Source organism: Panthera uncia (genome assembly GCF_023721935.1).
Source record: "Panthera uncia isolate 11264 chromosome B3 unlocalized genomic scaffold, Puncia_PCG_1.0 HiC_scaffold_1, whole genome shotgun sequence".
In the NCBI taxonomy this organism is placed as follows: Eukaryota; Metazoa; Chordata; class Mammalia; order Carnivora; family Felidae; genus Panthera; species Panthera uncia.
In genome coordinates, this window is record NW_026057582.1 from 4,953,095 (window position 1) to 4,973,857 (window position 20,763).

A 20,763-nucleotide genomic window follows, 5' to 3' on the forward strand; every position below is an offset into this window, starting at 1 on the left:
CAATGGATCAATTCCCAGAATCATACAACCTACCAAGATGAATCATGAAGAAATAAAAACTCTAACAGATCACTAACCAGAAGGAAATCGAAGCAGTAATTAAAAAAAAAAAAAGCAAAGAAAAGCCCAGGGACAGATGGCATCACTGAAGAATGCTACCAAACATTTAAAGATGAATTAATATCAATTCTCCTTAAAGTCATTCAAAGAATTAAAGGGGGGGGCAAAGGGGGAATTCTTCCAACCTCATTCTATGAGGCCAGCATTAGTCAGATGCCAAAACCAGACAAAGACACAAGAAAATCTACAGACCAATACCCCACCCCCCACCACTTATCCACAGGGGATATGTTCTATGACCCCCAGTGGATGTCTGAAACTGTGAAGAGTGCCCTTATTTATACAAGTTTATACATACGTATGTATGATAAAGTTTAATTTATAATTAGGCATAATAATAAAATAGAACAATTATAACAACACACTGTAATCAAAGTTATGTGACTGTGGTCTCTCTCAAAATATCTTACTGTACTACTCTATTCACCCTTCTTTTTGTGATGATGTGACATGATAAAATGCCTACATGATTAGATAGAATGAGGTGAGGGAGGGAGGCATTGTGACATAATGTTAGGCTACTATTTGACCTTCTGATGATATGTCAGAAGGACAGTCATGAGCTTCTGAACTGAGGTTGACCATAGGCAATTGAAACTGAAGAAAGCAAAACCACGGATGAGAGGGACCACTGCATACACCACAGCCCAGTGGGATTTACTCATGGAATACAAGGATGGTTCAACATATGAAAATCAATGGAATACCATGTTAACACAATGAAGGACAAATACCACATCACTATCTTAATTGATGCAAAAAAAAAGCGCTCGACAAAACTCAACATTCTTTCATGTTAAAAACTCCCAACAAATTAGAAATAGAAGAAAACTACCTTAACATAATAAAAGCCATGAATGAAAAGCTCACAGCTGTCGCCACATTCAACAGTGAAGACTAAAGGCTTTTCCTCTAAGATCAGGAACAAGGTGAGGAGACACAGTCTCATTACTCCTGTTCAACACACTACTGGAAATCCTAGCCAGCACAATTAGACAAGAAAAACAAATGAAAGGTATCAAAATTGGAAAGAGAGAAGGCAAGTTATCTCTGTTTGCAGACGACATGATCCTACATGTGGAAAACTCTAAAGATTCCACACACACAACATTTGAAAACGAGTAAACAATTCCAGCAAAGTTGCAGGATATAAAAAGAATCAACAAAATCAGTTGCACTCCTATACTAACAATGACTAAATCAAAAAGGAAATTAAGAAAACAATCCCTCTTGCTATCGAATCAGAAAGGATTATATACTCAGGAATAAATTGAACCAAAGAGGTAAAAGACTTGCACACAGAAAACATGGCTGAAAAAAAAACCAAAGAAGACAGAAATAAGTGGCAACACATCCCACTTTCATGGATTGGAAGACTCAATATTGTTAAAATGTCTGTATTACCCAAAACGATCTATAGATTCAATGTACACCCTGTCAAAATCCCAATGGTATTTTTTGCAGAAACAGAAAAAAAAATCCTAAAAAGGAATGTCAAGGGACCCCAAATAGCCAAAGAACCTTGAAAAAGAAGAACAACGTTGGAGGCCTCAAGCTTCCTGATTTCAAAACATACTACAAAGTAACAGTAATCAAGTTGGTGTGGAATCTTCCTTAGCACAAAGACAAAAATATAGACCAATGGAACAGAATAGAGAGTCCAGAAATAAACCCTTGAGTATTCGGCCAAATGACTGTCAACAAGGGAGCCAAGACCACACGATGGGAAAAAGACAGTGTCTTTCAACAAATGGCAAAAGGACAACTGAACATCCACATGCAAAAGAATGGAGCTCTACCTTTACCTTGGACTATACACAAAAATTAACTCAAAAGGGATTAAAGACCTAAACACATGACCTAAAACCATAAAATTCTCACAAGAAAACACAGGAGGAAAGCTTCGGGGTCCTGTACTTGCCAATGACTTCTTGGATGTGACACCAACAACAAAAACAGACACTTGGGACTACATCAAACTTAAAAACTTTGGTGCATCAAGGAAACAATCCATAGAGTGAAAGGCAACTATGTAATGGGAGAAAATATTTGCAAATCATAGATCTGATAAGGGGTTAATATCCAGAATACAAAAGGAAATTCTACAGTTCAAGAACAATAACTAAAAAATGACTAATTTGATTAAAAAATGGACGAAGGACTTGAATAGGTATTTCTCCAAAGGTGATATACAAATGGCCAACAAGCATATAAAAAGATGCTCAATGTTGGGGTGCCTGGCTGGTTCAGTTGGTAGAGCATGTGAGGCTTGATCTCGGGGTTCGTGAGCTCAAGTCCCATACTGGGCATAGAGATTACTTAACAAAAGATGCTCAAGGGGTGCCTGGGTGTTTCAGTCGGTTAAAGCATCCAACTTCGGCTCGGGTCACAATCTCACGGTTAGTGAGTTCGAGCCCTGCGTCAGGCTCTGTGCTGACAGCTCGGAGCCTGGAGCCTGCTTCAGGTTCTGTGTCTCCCTCTCTCTTTGTCCCTCCCCTGATCATGTTCTCTCTCTGTCTCTCTCTCTCTCTCTCTCTCTCTCAATCTCTCTCTCAAAAATAAATAAACATTAAAAAAAATTTTTTTAAAAGATGCTCAATATCACTTATCATATGAGAAATGCAAATCAAACCCACAATGAGATATTGCCTCAAATCCATTAGGATGACCACCCGCAAAAGAACAGAAAATAACAAGTTTTGGGCAAGGATGAGAAGAAATGAGAACCTTTGCCTGCTGTTGGTGGAAATGTAAAATGGTGTAGCCATTATGGAAAACAGTATGGCACTCCCTCAAAAAATTAAAAATAGAATTACCTTATGACTCAGCAATGCCACTTCTGGGTATGTATCCAAAAGAACGAAAAGCAGGATTTTGAAGAGCTATTTGCACACCCGTATTCATTGTAGCATCATTTACAATAACCAAGAGGTGGAAACAACCCAAGCATCCATCGACAGTTGAATGGATAAAGAAACGGTGACGTGTGTGTGTGTGTGTATTATGCAGACCTAAAAAAAGAAGGAAATCCTGTGATACGCTACAATACGGATGAAGCTCGAGGATATCATGCTAAGTGAAAAAAGCCAGTCACAAAGGGACACACAAATACTGTATGTCTCTACTCAGAGGAAGCATCCAAAGGAGTCAAAGTCACAGAAACAGAATGCAGAGAGGTGACTGTGAAGGGCTGGGGACAGGAATTAGTGTTTAACGGGTGGAGATTCGGTTTTGCAAAATGAGGTTCTTTAAACTGATGATTACCAGAAGGGAGCTGGGTGGGGGATGAGGGGAGTCGGTGATGGGGATGAAGGAGGGCATCTGTCATGATGAGCACCGGGGGACGTAGGGAAGTGGTGAATCGCTGTATCGTGCACCTGAAACTAATATAACACTGTGTGTTAACGATCCTGGAATTAAAATGGAAAGAAAGAAAGAAAGAAAGAAAGAAAGAAAGAAAGAAAGAAAGAAAGAAAGAAGCAAACAAACAAACAAACAAACACACACAAAAATAGACAAAAAAGTTCTGGAGATCCGTTGCACAACAACGTGCGACAGTGTTTAACGCTACTGAATTGTATGCTTAAAAACGATTAAGGCGATAAATTTAACGTTATGTGCTTTATAACACATGGCAATCTGAACTTTGAAATAAAAAGCCTTGACAATCTTCAGCATCTAGATGAAAAAAAAAAGTCCGTATCTACTACTGTCAATTAGACTCTAGAAGGGCATTTCACGTGGATTAGAAATAAATGATTCAAGTAAGTATTAAACAGAAACGAGGGCGCCGGGGTGGCTCATTTGGTTAAATATCCGACTCTTGATCTCGGCTCAGGTCATGACCTCCCCGTTTGTGGGACTGAGCCCCGTGTCGGGCTCTGCACTGACAGCATGGAGCCTGCTTGGGATTCTCTCTCTCTCATGAGAGGCACATGCCCCTCCCCCATGCGCATGTTCGTGCTCTCTCTCTCTCTCTCTCTCAAAATAAATAAATATACTTTAAGAAACAGATACAAAATGAGGCTAAGAATTTCATTTTTTAAGTTTTAAAAAGCCCCACAAAACCAATTTTCTTAAAATTCGCAAACAACAAGTACATGAAACTCTATTTGATCAAAACACAATCAAAATACACTTGGTGAGGGAGAGTGCAAACCTACATATTTAAAACAGAAGACGAGATCGCTAGGTTTTCATTCCGAGTCCCAACCCAGCATCCAATCTAACGCCTACAAGCCCAATGGTGGCCCCAGCGTGCCCTAGAGTTTGCTCCGCTCTGTGTCCGGGCACCTACTGGCCAGTTAGTATCGTAAAAAGTTCTATGGCTTCCACAGTGTACTCATAACAAGCCAGGGTCTTCTAGGCTGCATTACCATCAGGCATTGAATTTCCTAGAGCCTAAAAATTTAGAAAAGTAGCCTGGCATATAAGAGATAAACTTTCAATATGACGATTATGAACTTATAGAAAAGTTAAGAGCAAACTATGCTCTGAGAGACAACATCAGTATCTAGAACATCGCCGTTTGGCACAATTTAAAAGGATGAGCTTATCCAAATTTTACAGGTAAATAACTTAGGTTGGTCTGGAGACCTGAGATTTGCTCTGTGCCAGAGAGGAACTCGGGAAGAGCATATTCATTTGCACACAGGTTACACTCCCATTTGTGTTTTTAAAAGAGAACTTTAAAATACAAAATGGCACACTGTGCTGTTAGCCAATGGGATTTCAGAGACAGTAAGATTAAGTAAAAAAAAAAAAAAAAAAGGCAGAAAAACTTATATAGGTCCTGATATGTCAACACACCAAATCTTATACTTTTATGAATTTTAATTCAGACAAGAAATTAACAAGGGTCGTATGAAAAGGCGATAATTGATTTTAAGTCTGAGATGGAACTCCTTTCAGAGTTCGCTTAAGGCGCGCTCCACCTACCTTTTGGCTGCCGCTGCCACAGCAGTTTCTTTCCTGGCCCCGGAAGGGGACGGCAGAGAGCCACTAGGTTTCTTTGGTAACACGGTGCCATTGTTGATGGTGGTTCTTAAGGGCAAGGTCTGCACCAGTGGTCTTGCTGCGAGATGAGCAGAAAATGTAATCAGAACTTTCCCCTTTGTCAGTGTAACTTTTTACAGAACTTAAGACAGGGAGGAAGGAAGAGGGTATCAGTTTTAAAATGCTGGCAGGATTGACAAAGGCACCAAGAGAACTCAGCAGAGATTTTCAACAAAGGATGTTGGGACAAGGAACCTAGACACCAGCCTCGCCCCTTACACAGCAACTAACTCAAAGTGGACCCAAGACCAGAATGCAAAAAACTTCTAGATGAAAACACAGGAGAAAAATCCGTGTGACCTTGGGTTTGGTGGCTTTTTAGATACACCACCAAAAGCACGATCCATGAAAGAGAAAAACAGATTGCTTGGACTTCATTAAAATTATAAAAACGCTTGCTCTGTGAAATGCATTGTTATAAGGAAGAAAAGATAAGTCACAGACTGGGAGAAAGTATCTACAAATCACATATCTGATAAAGGACTCGTATCTGGAATATAAAGAAAGAATGCTTAAAACAGTCCGAACACAAGCAGCCCAATTAAAAAAATGGGCAAAAGATCTGAACAGACACTTCACCCAAGACGATCTACAGATGGCAAATAAACATATGAAAAGATGTTCCACATCTTTTGTCATTAGGGAAATGCAAATTAAAACCATAATGAGATATCTCTATACACCTATTAGGGTGGCTAAAATCCAAAAAAACAAACAAAATAGCACTTGCTGGCCAGGATGCAGAGCCACGGGGTTCTCATTCATGGCTGGTGGGAATGCAAAATGGTACAGACACCCGGGAAGACAGTTTGGCAGTTGCTAAATATAGTCTTGTGGTAGGATCCAGGCATTGTGTGACATTGGGTATTTATTTACTCAACTGATTTGAAAACTCATGTCTGTATAAAGCCTGCATTTAATATTTATAGCAGTTTTTTTTTTTTTTTCATAATATTGTCAGGAACTGGAAGCAACCAAGATGTCCTTCAATGGGTGAGTGGAAAAACAGACTGTGGTCCATCCAGACTGCGGAATATGATTCAGCAAAAAAAAAAAAAAAAAAAAAAAGTGAGGAAGAAATCCACGCCAAGGACAGGGCTGAGGCTTATTAAATCCATGCCACCAAGTGAAAGCAGCCAGGCTCGAAAGGCTGTGTTCTGTATGATTCCATTTATATGACAGTCTATAAAAGGCAAAACACTGGGGCGCCTGGGTGGCTCAGGTGGTTAGGCATCCAACTTTGGCTTGGGCCATGATCTCATAGTTTGTGGGTTCAAGCCCCGCATCGGGCTCTGTGCTGACAGCTCAGAGCCTGGAGTCTGCTTCGGATTCTGTGTTTCCCTCTCTCTCTCTGCCCCTCCCCCACTTGCGTTCTTATCTCTCTCTCAAAAATAAATAAAATTAAAAAAATTTTTTTTTATAAAAGGCAAAACTATAGAAGCAAAAAACCAGATCAGTGGTTGCCAGAGGTTGGCCGGGTGGGGGGCGGAGGGCTGAACAGGTAAGACCTAGGAGAAATTTAGGGTGGTAAAATGATTATGTGATGCTGCACGGTGGCTATGTGACATCAGGCATCTGTCAAAACTTACAGGCTCTTATGGCACAAAGAATGAACTTGAACGTTTGCAGAGAAAAATCAGTTAGGAGATGGGGGCGGGGGGGAACCCATGACAGATAAAAGAATCAAACTACGTTACAAGTATGTACTACGATGTCATGGAAGGGGGTGGGGCAGGAGAGGTGCTGTGGAAATGGGGAGAGACTGTCTGCCTACCCGGGAGCACATGGTAAGCACTGTGGTCCAGTCAGTAACATTGTTTCCCACAGGGCATGGTCTATACCTCTGAAACCACAATCATGAACACTAGGGCGAGAACAATTAAGAGACGGGTGAAGGATGGTGGGAACAATTAAGAGACGGGTGAAGGATGGTGGGAGCAAGGCTTCATTGTTGCAGAGCAAGGCTACAGACAAGCCAGGGGGAGGCTGCAATGAGCCAGGTTTAGCCTGATACAGCCACAGATACACAATTATACATGCGTATGTAAACACGTATTGGTGTAAACACAGACATGCCTTAGCTCTGCCCGCTACGACTGCCGAAAGCAATATCACCCGGAGCCCAAACCTTGGTTTCTAACACGATTCCACAACAGCAGGGGAGCCTGGACTCCTCGGGGAAATGCCCAAATTTGGGGCTGGGGCAGGGCACCCACGACATGGGCCCGGAGCATCCTGTACTACCAAAGAGAAAGGAAGTGCTCAAAAGCAGTAATAAAACCCCAACCCCTATACTGATGGGGTCAAGTCAGAGGCACTCAGGAGCCAACTGAAAGAGCTCCCCGTAGCCAAAGCTGGGAAACCCGCAGGAACAAACCACATAAGGCAGTACTGGATCACAGCCTGAGGTATACAAGTATCCGTGAGTCCATACCGATACAAGTTGATAACGGAGGAAATGATTAAATGGGGGGAGCAAAGATACGTCTCCCGTGCATAATTCCAGATAATTTATGTAGATAACCAAGGAGGTGGAGTGCAATTCTCTATTCCTTAAGTGTGGGCGGCATAGTGACTGCCTTCTTTACTGTCCAGAGTGGGGACGGGGGGAGTCACTGCACTGTGGACAAACCTGGCAAACTCTGTCCAAGCCAACGTCACAGTGATGAGTCCTACCGATAGCACATGACCTTGACAGGATGTGAAGGACATGCATTTTACCTCTACGGTCTTCCTCCCCAAAACCCATGACCTACCCAAACCCAAGGTGAAGGACAATGAGCCATCTGACTAGGGCTCCTCAAAACTGTCAGGGTCATCAGAGACAAGGAAAAAGTCTGAGCAACTGTCAGTCTAGAGGAGCCTAAGGAGACAAATGTGATCCTGGATCGATCCTGGAACAACAGCAAAAAAGGGTATTAAGGATAAACTAAGGAAATCTAAATACAGTGTGCCTTTAATTAATAAAAATGTATCACTGTGGTGGCATACTAAATGTAGAACATTAATAGTAGGGGAACCTGGGTGCGGGGCATATGGGAACTGTCTGTACTATCCCTGTAACTCTTCTGTAAATCTAACACTACTCTGAAATTAAAAAAACAAAATTATTTGAAATGCTAGCAGAATTTATTTTGTCCATCACAGAATTAAATCTGCCTCAATTTATGTTCTTGAAAACAATAACAAAACTGCCTAGAATGCCAAGTTTTTAATGAACCGGAACTTTTCGGCCCCTAAAGCAGAAGGCTAGGCTTCCTTCTTTCTTTTTAATTTTTTTTTATTTAAAAATTTTTTTAATGTTTATTTATTTTTGAGAGAGAGACAGAGCTCGAGAGGGGAAGGGCCAGAGAGAGAGGGAGACACAGAATCCGAAGCAGGCTCCAGGCTCCGAGCTGTCAGCACAGAGCCCGACATGGGGCTCGAACCCACGAACCGCGAGATCATGACTTGAGCCGAAGCCTGATGCTTCACTAACAAAGCCACCCCGGCGTCCCAGCTTCCTTCTTTTGTTAAATGTGACCGAAAATGGCAAAAGCCACAGGCGGCTCCCCAGCCAGAGCATGAAGCCCTTCGCCACCCTCTATGCTCTCTTTCCTCATCTCCCGAGCACCTGCTCACTCAAGGGCCTGGGGTGCACTGGGAGCTAGCACTCCTCAGTGGAAGCAGCACGGCTCCCAAACCACGATTCCCCATCTTCTCTCGCACACAGCGTGCTGGTCCCCAGGACCCTTCTCCCCAGCAGGAAGACAGGCACCGTCACGGCCGCTCTTCCTCGTCTCTCTGCTTTGTCCACCATCTTGGCCCATTCTGGGTTGTTATTTTTTTTTTTAAGTACATGTACTGTGTTAAACAGAGTCCCCCACATTCATGTTCACCCAGAACCTCAGGATATGACCTTACTTGGAAATAGGGTCTTTGGAGATGTAATTAGTTAAGATGAGGTCATACAGGATTAGGGTGGGCCCTGAACCCAACGATGGTGCCCTTGTGAGGAGAAGAGAAGAGACACAGAGCCCCCCTGGGGAGGAGGCCACGTGCCTGTGGACGCAGAGCTTGGAGCGAAGCGTCCAGAGGCCAGGGAATGCCAAGGATGGCCAGCAGCCACGGAAGTGGGGAGAGGGGCCCGGGACAGCCTCCCTTAGAGCCTCTGGAAGGAACCAAGCCTGCCCGCCCCTCAACTTCAGTCCAGCGGCACTGATCTCGGACTGCCGGCCTCCAGGACTGGGAGAGAATACGTCCATTGTTATAAGCCTCCCAGTTTGTGGTCACCTGTCATGGCAGCCCCAGAGATGAGAACGACGCATATGTGAGCCTGTCTGTCCCTTCCGTTCCTGCCTGTCCAGCCTGTCCCCGCAGCACGACTCCTAGCCCCAAGGGTGGGTCTCCGGGGCGCTCCGTCAGCCGGGTCCAGGCTCGCCTCCCTGTGACCCTCACCTTGATGTCCCTCGCCACCACCTCCAACGGCCCCCAGGAGCCACCGCACCATGTTGCACGTAACCAGGACTGACACGGGACCTGCACATCTGGGGGCTCCTACTTCACAACCAGCCCGCGGAGGGAAGAGGACACCATCCCGACTCCTGGGTTAGTGCACCTCCCGGCCACCCGGCCAGTCAGGATCTGGGCTTTTGTAACCTCAGCCATCTGCTCTCATTCTACCCGTACGACTTTATTTTTCCCACCATGTCCCCAGGTGCTTCTGTGTGCCCCCCACCAACCAACAAGCCAAACAATTCCACCTCCTCAGCTCTGCTCTTGCTGGGCTAGCGAACGCGGGTATGTGCACTCACCTGGAGGGCATGCTACGATACACAACGCGGGGCTCCGGCCCATAGTGTTTCCGATCCGGGGTCTGGGGTGCAGCCTGAGAATCTGCCTTTCTAGCAAGCTCTCAGGGCATCTCTCCGTTGCTCCGGGGACCCCACTTTGAGACCCACAGGCTACGCCGCTGTCCTCTCCTGGGCATTTCTGCCCTCCCGGACGGCCTCTCCCAGCTCCTACACCAGTCTGGGCCTCCCAGTTGAGCACTGGCTTATACACTGTTGTTCCAGATGAGCTAATCTCACTCTGCAGAGCAGAGGGGGTCGCCGACGATGCCTGAGCTGGGAGGGGTGTCCCCTAGATCTCTGCACACCCTGCTCCGGAGGCAGGCAGGCCAGGTATGCTGCTCTGTCTCTTGGGCTGACAGCAGAGAGCAAGTCACCCCTCCTGGGCCCCAGGGGCTGATGGGGGGAGCAGTCACCTGAACCTAAAGGGAGAGAAACTGCTTTGGGAGCAGAAGCAACATTCAGAGGAGGGACACAGCCAACCCGAGGGACCCCACGCGGCAGGAACCAAGGAAGTGAAGGCCCCCCTCTCTCCCCTCCTTCCAAGCCCCAGCGAGGGCTCCCCGTGTGCAGACCTAACTGGGAGGGGGAGGGCAAGGGCCTGCTGGCGTGGTCCCTGCAGGCTGACCTGTGGAGCTGGCCAGAGGAGGGTAAAGAAAGGACCCACAAGGTTGCCTGGGTAACTCCGTCGGTTGAGTTCTTGACCTCGGCTCAAGTCACGGTCTCACGGCTTGGGAGATGGAGCCCCGAGCCGGGCTCTGCGCTGACAGCGGGGAACCTGCTCGGGATTCTCTCTCTCTCCCTCCCTCTCTGCTCCTGTACTGCTCACATTCTCTCCCTCTCTCTCTCTCTCTCTCTCTCTCTCTCTCAAAAAATAAATAAATAAACATTAAAAAAATAAAAAAGACAGGACCCAGAGGGCCCGAGGAGGATGTCTTGTACCAAGCGCCTCTCTGGCCCCTCGTCCAGGACCCCCACCCACCCCACCACACACACACACACATACACACAGACACACACATACACACAGACACATACACACACACACACACAGACACACACACAGACACACACACACAGACACATACACACACAGAGACACATACACACACACACACAGACACATACACACACACACAGACACACACACACACAGACACACACACACATACACACACACACACACATACACACACACACACAGACACATACACATACACACACATACACACACAGACACACACACACAGACACACACAGACACACACACACAGACACAGATACACACACACACACAGACACACACACACACACCCCGCCAAACCAGGTTGGGCGAGCCTCCTCCCTGCTCCCACTTCCCTGGCCTGTGCCAGGGGTGTCCTGTGTCACCACACCCAGGACACCACATGGCAGTCGTCTGTTTGTTCACCTGTCCTCTCCATCCACGATGGGAGGCTCCTTGATGGTGGGACCTGCTGTGATGCCCCCACAGAAGGAACACAACAAGTACGTGTCCATCAGACCGCACTGATCTCAAATCCAGTCTCGTCATAACCTCGTTCTGTCCTTCTCCCGAAAGGGAAACTAGGGCTGTGGAAACCCACGGAGAGGATATCAACTGCGCGCAGTGGCTTTTGCACAGGGTGTAACGGATCCTGTACGTCACACTGTCACAGAGTGTCCTCAAAACAAACAGAATTCTTAAAGCTCTGATAAGAAATCATGAAAGAAGGGGCGCCTGGGTGACTCCATCGGTTAAGCGTCTGACTTCGGCTCAGGTCATGATCTCACCACCTGTGAGTTCGAGCCCCGCGTCGGGCTCTGTGCTGACAGCTCGGAGCCCGGAGCCTGCTTCCGATTCTGTGTCTCCCTCTCTCTCTGCCCCTCCCCCACTTGTGCTCTGTCTCTGTCTCTCTCAAAAATAAACATTAAAAAAGTTTTTAAAAATAAAAAAATGCAATCGTGAAAGAAAACACAGGATGGCAGGGAGGCATGGTGACCACCTCGGAGTGGCAAAGAAGGTGGAGAGACCCCTACTTTGGCAAGATCTCGCTGGCTGTGCCGCTCTTGGTAACGTCCTCAGGCCGTCACGGCCACGGGCTTGGTCAAGAGCACCACAGCTGCCACCAACACGCCTAGTAACTGCGTATTTTGCACGTGACGCCTCCTCAGGTCGCTGCCAGGTTTGCCCATCTGGACGTGGTTAGCCACTCAAGGAAGAAAGGCGGCTGCCACAAAGGGAATGTTCTGGAAGGAAAAACACCTGCTAACGTCCAGTGTGAGCAGGCAGCAGCCTGGATTGCGAGCGGGAGGACAGGAGGATACGAGAGCGGCCTGTAGGACAACGCATGATCTTCAGACGGGCAACGTTTCCAACTGTGGAGGAGAAAGTGCACCGAGGGAAGGGCTCACACGCAATTTCCGCTCATCAGGGGCTGAGATAAATGACTCCTCCGTTTCCACACGACACTAAGATAGGAGACATTCTGCTGGTTCATAAAAGGGATTTTGTAAATAACATTTCAATTGTTCCTAGGGGCAAAACGTAGACACACAGCACGAAAGAAGAATTTCTAAAATCAAAAGAGAATGCATGATGAATGGCATGTATTTGGAATGCATTCATGGCGGGGGGGGGGGGGGCAGGATGGTTGGGAGCTCACGTCTCAAGGGACGTTGGGAAGCACAGAGCAATAAAGGAATCACGCAGGACCGGCCCGACTCAGCGAGGCTTACTTCACGGAGCCTCAGAGAAGTCACCACCCTTCCGGGCCCTCGCTTCTTAAAAATAAGGATCCCAGCGCCCACCCTGCAGGGCTCCCAGAGCACGGGGAGTGAGGAGTGGAAAGGTGTTAGCATCGTGTCCGGGCGCAGCAGGCACGGGAGGAGTGGGAGCTATTATCCCACGGCCAGGGCTACATCCAGGACAGAATGCTTCGGACATCAGGGTGCAGTCAGGTACCCTGAATGCGATGTGGGAAGAATTAATGTAGCGTTTCAGTTGTGATCCGAGATACCTGAGGCAGAGTTAATTAGGCCTGAATACAGGAGCAACATTTAAAGTGGTAAATGTGAATTACTTGCTGGTGAGCACAGAACAAAGCCGACAAGGACTACGTTTTCCATTAAAATCTCACAGCACTCCCCTTGCACTGAGATGGAAATCCGCCATGCATACATACAATGGGTCTATTGTGAATTTAACTCCAAATCACGACTCCTTATCTTCTTGAGAACAGGCCACCAGCCTCTGGGCACTTGCTCCTTGCTGCTGTCCTCGGGGCAGGAGAAGATCAGTTTACGAGGTAAAACAGGAGTCATTTTTACTTTAATTTTTTTTAACGTTTATGCATTTTTCAGAGACAGAGAGAGACAGAGCATGAGCAGGGGAGGGGCGGAGAGAGAGGGAGACACAGAATCCGAAGCGGGCTCCAGGCTCTGAGCTGTCAGCACAGAGCCCGACACGGGGCTTGAACTCAGGAACCGTGAGATCATGCCTGAAGCTGAAGTCAGGTGGTCAACCACCTGAGCCACCCAGGTGCCCCCCAATTTTTTTTTAACAATAAATTTTTGAGAGACAGAGACAGAGCCACAAGCTGGGGAGGGGCAGAGACAGAGGGAGACACAGAATCCCAAGCAGGCTCCAGGCTCTGAGCTGTCAGCACAGAGCCCGATGCGGGGCTCGAACCCACCAACCGTGAGATCATGACCTGAGCCGAAGCCGGACGCTCAACCGACTGAGACACCCAGGCACCCCAGAAAAGCGTCACATTTAAAACACGAATTTCTTCTGCTTATTACTCTAAAGAACACTTAGAAACCAACTAAACGTATAAAGAAGAAAAAAAGGTCACAGTCCCACCACTCAGGGAACAAAAAGTCAGTGAAAACACTTGGTTATACTTCTTTCCAGTCTTTTTGCGTAGATTTTGTCTATTAACTTGAATTTTACAGTGTATACAGTTTTCTATCTTGCTTGTGACTCTTAATGTAATGCACAGGTGCTTTCCCTGTTGCTACCAGTAACGTGAACGTTTTTAATGAGGACCCAGTGTTCGATCATACAGTGCTGCAGTTTTCGGCCCCTGTAGCTTGCACTCCCTCTGCTCCTTTTTGTAAACATTTTTTTGTTTTTAACATTTATTCATCTTTGAGAGACAGAGAGAGACAGAGCGTGAGTGGGGGAGAAGCAGAGAGAGCGGGAGACACAATCTGAAGCAGGCTCCAGGCTCTGAGCTGTGTCAGCACAGAGCCTGATGTGGGGCTCGAACCCACGGACCGCGAGATCATGACCTGAACCAAAGTCGGTCGCTTAACGACTGAGCCACCTGGGCGCCCCTCCCTCTGCTCCTTTCTATCCAAGTATTCTCCAATATGCATGGTGTTGCAATGAACTCTTTTATTCATAAAGCACATTTCTGTATTTATACTCACAACAGCAATCAATATACATGGGGGTCTTCTTAACCGCATTGTTAGGTAGCAGGGAAAACTATTTGATTCTCTTCTCCCCAGTACAGGGTAACCCAAGCTCAGCAAAATTAAAACATACCAAATCTCCGCATCTGACATAAGGTCAATCTGACATAAGCAGGGCCACCTTTGTGGGCTGAGGTTGTCTGTAGGTAAGAAGCGTGACAGGGCAACCCGTTCTCAATACTTAAAAAAAACCCAAAGGCAAAAGAAAACACGAATAACAACGTCTGGGGGGCTTCGGTGGAGACTTAGTAACTCCTAAGCCCCAGGACGGCATCACTGGTTAAAAATCCCCGGCACCAGGAGAATGTTGCCAGGGAAAAGCGGTGTGAGTCACAGCTCCCTCCTATGTAAACTCTGTGTCCACAGGCCCAGCATCTGATGGCTTGGCCACAATCTCCCCCCTGTCTCAGGAAGCCACGAACTTGATCTGTTAGTGAATTATTTTCCCGAGACGGCAGTTGTTCTCATTGTTACCCGAGTGAAGTCATACGAAGAAGAATAAAATATCTTCGAACAAAGTGAAGTGGTACCATGGAAAGGGATTTACAGCCTCACGGGCAACCCTGGGGCTACTGTATAGACTCTGAGGTCTGCCCATCAGGGTGACTGTGGCACAGACACGGCACACACTTCCTTCGAGCTGAGCCGTGCTGAGCACTTTGAAAGCTCACTGCCTACCAGCGTGGCCTGTTTCTTGCTGCACCGCCATTCCTGTCGCTGGGCCAACAGCACGAAGTTAGGTGCCCAAAGCTCAGAACACTGAACCCTAAGGTTCAGAAAACTGACCTTGGGGGGGAAACATCACTTAATACTTAAAAGTTAGAATGCCTTGAGTCCTGTCTGCTTCGAGCCTGTAGGAGGACAGCAAGCCAAAATAATGTGAAGTGGCCTTTTACACACAGAGGAGGTTTGTGTCAAATCCGTCTGGTCTGAAAGATCCCCCAACTGAACCATGGCTACTGAGGGTCAGCTACCCAGCGGCAGGTGCACATGTACCAACACGGCTCTCTCCCGAAGGAAAGCAGCGACCCAGAGCCTCTGATGGGCCCACTTCTCCACCTCCCCAAGTCATGGCCCGTTCCATTTGGGGGATGCCACCCCACTCACCAGCTTTCTTATGACCTTTGTTCTATTTCTCGGCGTGACCCTCTGCCTTTATACCATGATTTACTTTTACTTATGAAAAAAAATATTATATTAAAAAAAACACATCAGATCTCACTATGAAAAGAAACTATTCTCTTAGAGGAAGTTTCATAAAACTTTACTCTTAATCAAGAAAAGAAACAGGCAGGCCTCTTGCATTATTTTTTTTCCCTAATTTTTAAAAAAAAATAGATGTTTTGGAAGTCTGAAGTTTTATATAAAGCAACGACTTCAAATGTACCCTTTAGGGTATAGTAGTCATCAGATTTATTTTTGGAAAGCTGAGTAGGTCAAGAATACCTAAAATAACTTAGTTTCTATTTAAAATTCCCTAATGACTTTGTAACTTAGAAGGAGAAAAACAGTACTTAAAAAGATTATTCGAGGGGCGCCTGGGCGGCTCGGTTGGTTAAGTGTACGATTTCGGCTCAGGTCCCGATATCACAGCTCATGAGTTCGAGCCCCGTGTCGGGCTCTGTGCTGACAGCTTGGAGCCTGGAATCTGCTTCAGGTTCTGTGTCTCCCTATCTCTCTGCTCCTCCCGTGCTCACACTCTGTCTCTTTGCCCCTCCCCAACTCACGATCTCTCTCTCTCTCTCAAACATAAATAAACATTAAAAAAAAAGATTCTTTGAGATGTATTCGTGTATGGTATCAGAGGGTAGCTACACTTGTGGTGAGCAGGGCGTAAGGTACAAATTGTACACCTGAAATTAACGTAACATTGTAACATCATGTAGCAACTATGCTCAGATACAAGAATTACAGAAAACATGTCAACGTTGTCCACAAGTATATCTCACATAGAGCTGGTGACGATTACCCTGAAGGAAGAAGAAGTACATTTTTTCCTACAGACATGGGAAAATGTAGCCAAGGACTTGAGAGAAAACTAGCATATGTGACATCAGACAGTACCCTCTCCTGACTCCAGGAAAAACATGGAAAGTGTGAAATAATTCGTTAAATCCGAGCAAACAAACAAACAAACAAACAAAGCTAATTTTAAAGGGACATTTACATAGCAGTGTGATCTGCAATGTTTTAAGTAAAGGAATCTGACAGCCAAGATGAATTCTGTTTTCTAAAGTTAGCCACAAGGAGCGGGGATCTGGTAAAAGATGAGCAAGGTCTATGGGTTGAAAGTGGACATCAGGCAACCGAGTACGATTAGCAGGAAACTTTTATGAGGCGTCGTACTTGCAAAATTTTAAGAGGAGGGTCACTACAAAGTTACTTTAAACACAAATAGTGCTTTCTTATATTTCACTCACGGGCGTCACAGGGAAATGAAATGACTTAAATTTGCCAGAAACCAGGGGCGCCTGGGCTCAGTCGGTTAAGCATCCGACTTCGGCTCAGGTCATGATCTCGTGTGGTTCGTGGGTTCAAGCCCCACGTCAGACTCTGTGCTGACAGCTCAGAGCCTGGAGCCTGCTTTAGATTCTGTGTCTCCCTCTCTCTCTGCGCCTCCCCCGCTTGTGTTGGCTGGCTCTCTCTCTCTCTCTCTCTCTCTCTCTCTCTCTCAAAAATAAACATTAAAAAAATGTTTTAGGGGCGCCTGGGTGGCTCAGTCGGTTAAGCGTCCGAATTCGGCTCAGGTCATCGTCTTGCGGTTCATGGGTTTGAGCCCTGCATTGGGCTCTGTGCTGACAGCTCAGAGCCTGAAGCCTGCTTTGGATTCCATGTCTCCCTCTCTCTCTAACCCTCCCCTGCTTGTGCTCCGTCTCTCTGTCTCTCTCTGAAAACTAAATAAACATTAAAAAAGTTAAAAAAAAATAAATTTGCCAGAAACCCACGAGATACAGACTCTGTAGCTGGCTACGCTCTCCTGGACAGCAGAGCAGGACATTCAAAGGACACAGCAGGCTGTGCCCGGAAGGAGCTTCCTAGCTTGCGGGTTCTGAGCTCCTCAGGGAAGGGCCTGCCCCTTGGGGGCCCCCAGTCCTGGGCAGAGCTTCGCTGTGGCGTAGGGTCATTAACTGGTGGCTGTGCCGAACAGAACGGCAGCACAGAAGCTGAGTACACGGAAAGAGAGGAGAGTTGTCAGAAAGTTTCCGGGTGGAACAGACTCCAAGGCGCCCAGAGGATCGCGGGGGTGTCCTTGTGCTCAGCTCTGCCTTGCAAGATAAACCTGTGCTCCCAGCGGTGGCCCCTGGATGGCTCCCTCCTTGACCCCACAAGCATGTTCTGGCCACCTGCACATGTAACCACAGGCTAACGATTCCCTCATGTCAAGCCAAAGAGAACTAAGTAAAGTTAAAGACCCCGCCCCGCCTCGTGTGATGGTTTGGGCAATGCTGAGAGCCGTTCCCTGATCTTCTGAGGTTGTCTGTCGCTGTTGAGGAGGGCCTGCATCCGCCAGGGCAAGCGTCCTCCGCGAGACCAAGTCTAGCGCTGCCCCCGTGCCTCTATGGCGCCCACCTTTGGTAGGTCCTTTCCTGTTCAGCACCGCCTGCTGTTCCTCCGTGATGTTCAGCCGCCGGACCACATCGGCCAGCGCCGATTTGAGTAGCTGGATATCGTCTTCTTGCATCTGGACGCGCTGCTCCAGGGAGGCAATGCGGTCCGTCACCTCCATGCTACTCGCGGCGGAAGCGCTGTCATCTAAACCAAAGGAGAGGAACAAGTGACTCTCGAGTGCCCCCCGGAGGGATGGGACCGACCCGCACGCCCGGAGCGTATTGCTGGGACACGGTACCATTCATATCCTGGAGGCCACTGCCCTCGTGCAGAAACCACGGGCCGTCTCGTGCGACACAGAACTACAACGTCTCACTCTGCTCTAGTCTTTAGTGATTCTGCTCGTGCTTTTCATTTCCTCTTAGCTGAGGTTTTATTTTTTATTTTTTTATTTTTTAAAAGTTTTTTTTTTTTTTAACATTATTTATTATTGAGAGACAGAGAGAGACAGAGCACGAGCAGGGGAGGGGCCGAGAGACGGGGAGACCCAGAATCTGAAGCAGGCTCCAGGCTCCCAGCTGTCAGCACAGAGCCCGATGCTGATGCGGGGCTCGAACTCACAAACTGCGAGATCATGGCCTGGGCAGAAGTCGGACGCTTAACCGACTCAGCCACTCATGCGCCCCTCTTAGCTGAGGTTTTAAGCGCTATTGTATTATTCTAGACACGGGCCAATGCATGTTCTTTCCCGTGACATTTGGAGACCTCAGAGGTAGAGGAGGGACCAGCGTGCATCTCCCCTCACATGGCAGAAATCCACCCCCCGCCCCCATCACCATCTCGCTTTTGTTCTGACCATGCTAACTGAAGGGTTGGCCAGATAATCCCAAGACAACACTATCTCCTGAAACCAATGTTACACTATATGTTAACTAGAAGTTATTTTTTTTAATGTTTATTTTTGAGAGAGAGAGAGAGAGAGAGAGACGCAGAATCCGAAGCAGGCTCCAGGCCTCGAGCTGTCAGCACAGAGCTGGACGTGGGGCTCGAACCCACGAACTGTGAGATCGTGACCTGAGCCAAGGCTGGACGCTTAACCGACTGGGCCACCCAGGCGCCCCATCTAACTGGAATTTAAATAAAAATTTTGGGGAAAAAAAGGCTTGGGGCACCCCAGTACCTCAGTCAGTTAAGTGTCCAACTCTTGGTTTCGGCTCAGGTCACGATCCCATGGTTTTTTGAGTTCGAACCCCACATCAGGTTCTGTGCTGACAGCGGGGAACCTGGTTGGGATTCTCTCTCTCTCCGTCTCTTTCTGCCCCTCCCCTGCTCACATTCTCTCTCTCTCTCTCTCTCTTGTGATAAATAAATAAACTTAAAAATTATGACTTCGCTACACAGTTGAAGTGAAAACCATTGGCGTGATGTATTATCTTACCCACATAAAATAGCCTTAACACAGCACTTCTCAGACACTGTGGCCTCAGGACTCCTTTACATTAGCAACACTTACTGGGGACCACAAATAACTTTTGTTTGTGTGAATTGTGTCTATCAGTATCTGCTGTGCTGAAAATTAAGACAGCATTTTATAAATATGTAAGCATGACTTAGCTACAAAGAACAAAAGTATCACATATTAAGTAGCCCGTTTTTATGGAAAAACTGCTATATTTTTAAAAACGAAAATAATTTTGTGAAAGGATTGACATCTTTGACTGTTTAAAAATTTTCTTTCATGGCTGACTTACTAGCGAAGAACCAGATTTGTTTATGTATTCAGTCTGCTGTGATATGTTATTTTGGTTGAAGTATATAAAGAACATTTGGCCTCACACTGACACGCAGTAGGGAAAGGAAGAAGTATTTTAATAGCCTCTTCAGATACTTACGGATAATCTTTGTTATTCGATGAAAACATGATAGACGGTAACGTTATAAAAGTTAGCTGCGATGCGGAATCTAAGACCACATAAATAAGATTTTTTACTTCGTTAAAATAACGGAAGAAAACAAAACAAGGCTACACCATCTATCAGTCATGCCTGTTAAGGGCCGACTAGTCTGACAAAGTAACATGATCTGTCTGCTAAGCACCCCGTGACCTCGACGGCAATCCCAGCCTCTTGTACGGAGCTGTTAATCGCCAGTTCCTTACCAAGGCCTCCCGTGTCCCATAAGGTCTCCTGGCCTCTGCAAACCCATTTCACATCGTCCCTTCTTTCCCTCCATGCCTCAGTCACACTGACCTCTCTCTCTCTTTCGTATCTGCTGTTGCCTTTGCTTGAAACATTTCTTAACAAGCTTTTTTTGCTTGTTCTGTTTTCTGTTCTTAGGCGTCGGCTCAAACAGAGCTCTTCAGAGAACCTTCCTAACAACCTTACCTAAGGCTGGTGCTCCGATCACGTCAACCTTATTTACTTCTTTCATAGCATTACTGTGCTCTTGTTTGATTATCTTCTACGTCCCAACTATAAAACGTAAGTACCACAGAGTTGCGCCTGTTTCCAGGTAGGACAGACCCCTTGTGGACAGCACCTTCCTGCAGAAGGCAATTTTAAGCCTGGAAATTACACAAAAAGCAACTACTTGAAGGTACTGGAGAGGAGACACAGGTATATAAACTCTGGTGGGGAGTTTACACTCACTTGGAAAAATATACAAGAAACTCCTTTCCATGGCTTTTTAGCCAGAGTTAAGTGGTACTCGCGGTGGGGTTAAGGGTACACGT

General features: G+C 46.6%; 1 protein-coding gene across 1 annotated transcript in view; it reads right to left on the bottom strand.

Annotated features, from left to right (window-relative positions):
- Positions 1-19,383, bottom strand: part of EML1 (EMAP like 1) — a 78,535-nt gene extending 59,152 nt beyond the window's left edge. Inside the window, exons 1-2 of the mRNA XM_049612175.1 lie at positions 18,054-19,383; positions 5,059-5,194 (exon numbers count right to left, since the gene is read on the bottom strand). Coding sequence (XP_049468132.1) covers positions 5,059-5,194; positions 18,054-18,333 — 416 coding nt within the window. The 5' untranslated portion in view covers positions 18,334-19,383. The remainder of the gene's footprint in view (positions 1-5,058; positions 5,195-18,053) is intronic.
- Between the last annotated feature and the right edge of the window lie 1,380 nt (positions 19,384-20,763).